The 7,346-nt window shown below is 40.6% G+C and overlaps 1 protein-coding gene across 1 annotated transcript; it reads right to left on the reverse strand.

Annotated features, from left to right (window-relative positions):
• Nucleotides 1-348: 348 nt before the first annotated feature.
• On the reverse strand, nt 349-2,477 carry LOC147964641 (protein RGF1 INDUCIBLE TRANSCRIPTION FACTOR 1-like). Its single transcript, XM_087530078.1, has 3 exons — nt 2,265-2,477; nt 1,927-2,124; nt 349-507 (listed from the first exon to the last, which is right to left on the reverse strand). The coding sequence occupies exons 1-3, from the start codon at nt 2,475-2,477 to the stop codon at nt 349-351; spliced, it is 570 nt and encodes a 189-aa protein (XP_087386204.1).
• Between the last annotated feature and the right edge of the window lie 4,869 nt (nt 2,478-7,346).

Below are 7,346 nucleotides of genomic sequence, written 5' to 3' on the forward strand. Positions count from 1 at the left end.
TGTTTATGTGGATTTTTTTATCTAAAACATATGTCAACACAATATTATAGAATCCACAATAAAATAACAGTACCAAGACATTGACAATAGAGCATCCACAACACTTTAAATAAGCACCAAACGATTGCATTACAACATGCATAATGTATCTTTGAGGCAGCTATCTCACCATTATTGAAGAATTCGAAATATCAGTTTCGATGCATCTCTATGAGAGGTAAAATATAAATAACTCTCTAATGAAAATTTTTGTTATGCAGAAGCAAAACCATGTATAAATTGGTGAAAACCAATGAAAAATAACCAAGATCAATAGAAGTGTGCCCGTTCAGGGATGCCCTTCCGGGCTCAGTGGTGGTAGCTAATCCATCCCGGCGGACAGTTGCTAGACCCCGGTAGTCCACCACCGCCCTCATCTTCTTCTTCTTTTTCTAGTCCCGAGTCTTCCCAGTTGCGTCTTGGATCAACAATCAATGTTAGATTGGGATCGGACACCATTCCATCAAGCTGACATCAACAAGAAAGAAATTTTTACATTAGTAAAGTCTATAAAATAGCTGGCTAGTGCATACAAATGTGGCAAACATAATTGATCATGATGCTCATATATAGTCCGATATGTCTAAGTTACTAAAAGAAGAAAAAACTGTTTAGCAAAATTTCATGTCCATAAAAGCAAACGCCTAATATTGCATATGTATTCTACGCTAGTAGATCTTCGAGCTCATATTAGTAATAGAGTTGTCAAAAAGAACATCCAAAGTCCGAAGATTATATTCATAGTTTTTGGATCAAAATATGCTCTGCTCGCAGGGAATGCGATGTGACCGATTAAGAGGTGACTCTATGTCAAAAGATTATGTGCCACTTAGGAACATATAGAACTTCAAGCATGGATGGTCCACATGTCTATTAGGATGTATTTTTGTGCATAATGCATACAATCATATTTTTTCCTAGAATATGAGTGTTGTGAAGTTCCCTCCAATACCCCTAACCTGGAAAATAATGAGTGCGCTAACAAGAGGGCCTTGGCTTTACAAATATAACTACTTTACTAAGTATTGCTCGTGCCGTTAGATTTTGTCCACATTTTACTTTTTAATTTACGAACATTATCCAGTGAAACCAACAAACATCTACACCAAAGCATCTCATTACACATCCATAAAGACAAGCTACATTTTCAATGTTAATGAAATCAACACAGATGTTTGTGAAACTTAGCATTGTCAGGGGTACTTCTGGCACTGGACGAGAGACCAATAGATAGAAGGCTCGTGAGGGCGCTCAAGCAAGATGAGCGACAAGGCGCTCGAGGTAGCACTGCCAACCATGGGTGGTGAGGGTAGAGGGCAATCGGCGCTGGTGGGTTGGGCACCGAGATGAAAAAGAAAAACAATGCTCTCAATGGAAACGCAGGCTAGATCGTGTGCGAGCTAATACATGGGAGAGCTTAAAGCGTGTGAGCCCTTCGTGAACTGGGTGGCATCAAGGCCATCGGTTAGGTTTGCATCCCGACCGTATCCACTACTCCCTCCATCCAGGTGTGTCGGGCGCCTAAGAAAGGTCACTTTTTGATTTAGGTGCGTCTTAATTGGCTACAACATAATTTTGGGTCCAGGAGATAGCCTATCAACGCACATTTTCTTAGGTGCCAGACACACCTAGACAGAGGGAGTAGTATTCTTTTCCATAAAAGATAGGCACCTTTCATCCACGACATTTACTACTCTATTCATCCACATGGTGCTACATTCCACAAAAAGTAATACTACCTTCTAATGTTAGATCTTGTCCATCCAATTCAAAGACCGATTTTAGTTAAGTGATCGTATCGAGCCACGTGGTTCCCTCATAGAGAACGCACAAATATGGAAGGTAATAAGCACACCAGATAGGCAATGGTAAGACGCACACATGTACCTTACAGATCAATGAGTAGAAGAGTAAGTTGGCGTCCACGAGTCCCCGGTCGCACTCCAGGCATGCGCCAGCAGGGCCGACGCACTTGACGCCGTGTTGTGGCACCTGCAGCCACCGGTTCAGGAACATCACCCTATCGTAGTTGATGGCGTACGTATGCACCTGCGAGACGTCCACCACCGCCTTCAGCTCCGCCACCTGGATCACTTCGTAGTATCAAGACTTTCAAACCAAAAATTACATCCATCCACAACGCCGCCGCCATCGTTAGTGTGCACCAAAGACCTGAATATATTGAGCTACACACGTCAATGTTCTAGCCTATATGCGTTACATACTTGGACGACGTGGTAGTTGCGGTGGGCGGAGACGCACTGGGTGCAGCAGATGGCGTCATCCTCTCCCACGCAGTCGAGGTAGTAATGGTTGCACTCGTTCTTCACCAGGTAGGGGTGAGTGGCGCACGGCTCGAAGAACTCCGCACCTAGTAGAAGCCCTAGCCACGCGGGGGTGCACCCTTCCCCCGCCGCCGCCTCATGGCTAAACCTCATGTCATCATTGATGACGTTGCCCCCTGTTTTATGCTTGCAAACACAAGCAAAATGGATCATTAGCAAGAACATCAAGGACAACATATATAAGTTCTAGGCATTAGGCATTGTTTCAAGTATTATCATCTTTTCTTTCCAAGTCCTTTTTAATCAAGTCTTCCAAGACTGTCCTTATTAGCTCACTACTCTCATGTTCCTGGCATAGGGTAACTTAAACCATAGAAAGGACTTTGTTCGGTAATTTTAACATTCATTACTCCAAATTCCAGATCATCGTCATAAATATCTTCATATAAAACATATCTTTCATCATCAATAGGTTCCCTAGCCATCTCCTCAAGCCACTCATTATTAAATCCTTCATCAATCCCTTTAGTAATCCACTCTAATTTATCACAAGTATGGTGGTACAAAGTTTGTATAACTTTAGCATATGGGATTCTCCTCCTAAGATTCTCACTATAAGAAAAATAATCCTTAGATTACAAACTATGTATAGTGTCTTTATCATGAAGTATTTTCCTCTATTGGAGGGTTCTCAAAGTTATCCTATAAAAATCAAAGATATCCCTAGCTTCTCGAACTATATAAAAAAATTCTCGCATAAAGATCATAGTGGTATTCTTTTTAATCTTAGGATCGTGCATGTTCAGAAGTTTATAAAATATCTTTTGTGAGGCAGGATGAATATGCAAAAAATATCTTTCTAACTTAAACACGAGCATAGCAATAGCATCCATATAGCAATTTGTTTTGTCAAGAATAGATCCTCTAATTTTTGGTATGACTCTCGTGCAATTAAAGAATTCCAGAATAATATTCTTCCCAATAATATTCCTGCTACCCACATGATATACTTTAGTTTGGAAACTGGTGGGAGACTTAGTATCCGGAGGATCATGACTAAGATCAACAGATTTAAGTTTTTCCTCAAAAGATTCACTAGTGCTATCATCAGTAGCGCTTTCAAAAACAACTTTCTCAAACTCCGACATGATAGCAAATTTGAGAAAACGAAACATATTTTTGTGTTTTGTAAAAAAATAGAAGTGGGGGAGATGAAAACGAGAGGTAGGCCAAATAAAAAGGTAAATTAAAATAAGAGCAAGTGCATGATAGTTTGTGCGAAGGTACTGGATAGGTTTTGATGAAGTCTCCTTGGCAACAGCGCCAGAAATTCTTCCTGCTACTTGTGAGCTACGTTGGGATTTCCCTGAAGAGGAGAGGAGATGCAGTACACTAGATATAAGTATTTCCGTAAGTTAAGAACCAAGGTTATCAATCCAATATGAGAATCACACAAAGCCTCATCAACAACACCTACACACACAAAAGCAAATACTTGCACCCAACGCGATCAAGAGGGTTATCAGTCTCCTTGGCGGTTACTTGCAAGGATTAAATCTTGTAGTGGTAGATAAATAAATTAGAAAGATAAAATTGCAGCAAGGATATTTATATGTTTTTATATAGGGATAATTGGTTTTATACCCTTAGTTGTGTACCCCTCGTCAGGATTGCCCCTAGTTTCTGAAAACACGTGGTCTTGCCCAATCCACTTGGGCATCTTGTGCTTTTCCCTTTGACTGTTTGACTGTCACTTTGAAAACTTCATAACTGATTCATACTAAATTAGAAAAATGCAAATAAGATACCAAAATGTTCGGAAAAACAACACATGTATATCAATGTCAGTTGCGTTCATGAAAAAACGGTTGGTAAGTGCCCATCTGACTTTTAGCTCTTATCATACCACCATGAACAGTAAAATCTAAAAAAATTGAAAAGAACAAAAAAAGAATTGGTGGAAAAGAATGACAAATGTTTTAAGTGCTTGCCAAGTTTCATCAAGGAATGACATTCGTCGAAGTCGTGGCAAAAAACAATCTATTTTTGACTGTTGATAGGATTTTTTGCCACGACTTCCACGAATGTCATTCCCTGATGAAACATGGCAAGCACTTAAAACATTTGTCATTCTTTTCCACCAACTTTTTTTTTATTTTTATTTTACTTTTCATGGTGGTGTGATAAGAGCTAAAACTCGGATGAGCACTTACCTACACTTTTTTCATGAATGCAAGTGACATTGACATACAGGTGATGTTTTTCCAAACATTTTGGTATCTTATTTGCATATTTATGATTTAGTATGAATTAATGAATTTTTAAAAGTGATGGTCAAATGGTCAATGGGAAAAAGCACAAGACACCAAAGTGGGTTGGGCAAGACCACATATTTTCAGAAACTAGGGGAAATCCTAACGAGGGGACACAACTAAGGGCATAAAGCCAATTATCCCTTTTATATATGATAAAAGTAAACCCGGGGCCATAGTTTTCACTAGAGGCCTCTCTCTCGAACACATAGCATATGCTGGGTAAACAAATTACTGTTGGGCAATTGATAAAAAAGCTCATAGTTATGACGATATTCAAGGCAATGATCATGTATATAGGAATCACGTCCGAGACAAGTAGACCGACTCTTCTGTGCATCTACTACTATTACTCCACCAGTCGACCGCCATCCACCAAGCATCGATGCTATTAAGTATAAAATAGAGTAACACCTTAAGGAAGATGACATGATGTAGACAAAGTAACCCAATCAAAATGAATAAACCCCATTGTTTTACCATTAATGGAAAAAATACAAATACATGTCTTGTCCCCTTCTATCAGTGGGATATAAAGCACCGTGAGATTGAACCCATTACAAAGCACCTCTCCCACTGAAGATAAACCAATCTAGTTGGCCAAACCAAATGGATAGATCAGACAGAAATACAAAACTATAATGGTCCGGCATAATAAAGTTCAGAAAAGACTCCATTAATATTCATAAAAATTCAGATCATAAACCCACAATTCATCATATCCCAATAAACACACCGCAAAATAAGATTACATCGAATAGAACTCCAACAACATCGAGAAGAACATGGTATTGAAGACCAAAGAGAGAGAAGAAGCCATCTAGCTATTATCTATGGACCCATAGGTTTGTGGCAAACTACTAAGCCATCATCTGTAGGGTAGCATGGTTGATGTAGAAGACCTCCGTGATCAATCCCCCCTCCGGCAGAGTACCGGAAAAGGCCTCCAGATGGGATCGCAGAAGAATAAAAACTTGATGTGGCGGAAAAAGTCTTTTGGGTGGCTCTTTGTTGGTTTCCCAATTTTAGAGAATTTATGCAGGTGGAATTAGGTTAGAAGGAACCACGAGGGGCCCATAAGGTAGGAGGGCGCGGCCCCCAGAGGGTGCACCTCATTTCCATGTTGTCTCCTCCTTTTCCTTCCGGTCTCATCCTGAAGCTTCTAGGGTCTCTCTTGTCGAGAAAAAAGCATCAGAAATTTTAGTAGAGTTTGGACTCCGTTTGGTACTGATTTCCTAGAAAACCAAAAATAGGCAAAAAAAAGAGCAACTTGCACTAGGCACTGGGTTAATAGGTTAGTCCTAGAAAATGATAGTATAAAATAACATATAATTGCATATGAAACATCCAAGATTGATACTTAATAGCATGGAACAATAAAAAATTATAGATACATTGGAGACGTATCACCCGCCATAGATCATTGAACAAACGGTTTCATTCATGTTTATGAGTTACCGAACCTACGAGGTCACAAGATTATGGCAATCATGATCGGATGAGTGTTAGTAGGACGGGAGTGATGATAATGTATTTTTGGAATTTATTCATTAATATTCAGAATAGTTCCAAAAGGATACATCAGCGTTTCGGGGTCATCGAACCCTTCCGGTGACCCTGAAACGCTTCTGTATCGATGTATGTGTGTGTGTGTGTGTTTGTGTGTGGAAAATGTTTCCGGGGATGTTAAATTATATGCATAATGGTTTGAAACTATTTAGAACTATTTTATATTTAAATTAATATCAAGGGGCCTAAAAAGGCTAAGAGGTGGAAGGCAACTTGGGCCACAAAGCCCCAAGTGGGGGAGGCACTGATACGCCTCCAACGTATCTATAATTTTTGATTGCTCCATGCTATTATATTATCTATTTTGGATGTTAATGGGCTTATTTTTAAACTTATTTATTATTTTTGGGACTAACCTATTAACCAGAGGCCCAACCCAAATTGCTGTTTTTTGCCAATTTTAGAGTTTCGCCAAAAACGAATATCAAACGGAGTCCAAACGGAATGAAACCTTCGGGAGCATTATTTTTGGAACAAACATGATCCAGGAAACTTGCAGTGGACGTCAAGAATCAATAGAGGAGGCCATGAGGCAGGGGGGCGTGCCCACCCCCCCTGGGCGTGCCCTCCACCCTCGTGGGCCCCTCGTTGCTCCACCGACATACTTCTTCCTCCTATATATATATATATCCATATACCCCGCAAACATCCAGGAGCACCACGAAACCCTATTTCCACTGCCGCAACCTTCTGTACCCAAGAGGTTCCATCTTGGGGCCTTTTCTTGAGCTCCTCTGGAGGGGGAATTGATCACGGAGGGCCTCTACATCAACTCCATGGCCCCTCCGATCATGTGTGAGTAGTTTACTGTAACGCCCTGAGACCGATGCGCCAGGTGTCTTCCAGTTATTCGCTGTTGTTGTCTTGTCATTTTATTGCGTGTTGCATCTTGCCATGTCATCATCTGCATTGCATCCGCATGTTTTCAAAACTTGCATCCGTCCTGATCTCCTCGTTCTCTCTGTTGTCTGTTCTGAGCCCAGACACACTTGCACGCGCCCGGGGCATGTCCGAAATAGTATTTTATAAGTGGCTGGAAAATGTTCTCGGAGTGGGATGAAAGTTGACATGCGGTGTTGTTTTAGTGTAGATAGGCCGCCTGCCAAGTTTCATCGCATTCGGAGTCTGTTTGATGCCCCAG

Source organism: Triticum urartu, chromosome 6A (genome assembly GCF_056163025.1).
Source record: "Triticum urartu cultivar PI428250 chromosome 6A, HENAU_Tu73, whole genome shotgun sequence".
In the NCBI taxonomy this organism is placed as follows: Eukaryota; Viridiplantae; Streptophyta; class Magnoliopsida; order Poales; family Poaceae; genus Triticum; species Triticum urartu.

Coding starts and splice junctions, on each gene's coding strand:
- LOC147964641 (XM_087530078.1), bottom strand. CDS start 2,477: ATGAGGTTTAGCCATGAGGCGGCGGCGGGGGAAGGGTGCACCCCCGCG. Junction 2,125..2,264: donor GCAACTACCACGTCGTCCAA/GTATGTAACGCA, acceptor GAAGTGATCCAG/GTGGCGGAGCTGAAGGCGGT. Junction 508..1,926: donor TCTACTCATTGATCTGTAAG/GTACATGTGTGC, acceptor TGTTGATGTCAG/CTTGATGGAATGGTGTCCGA.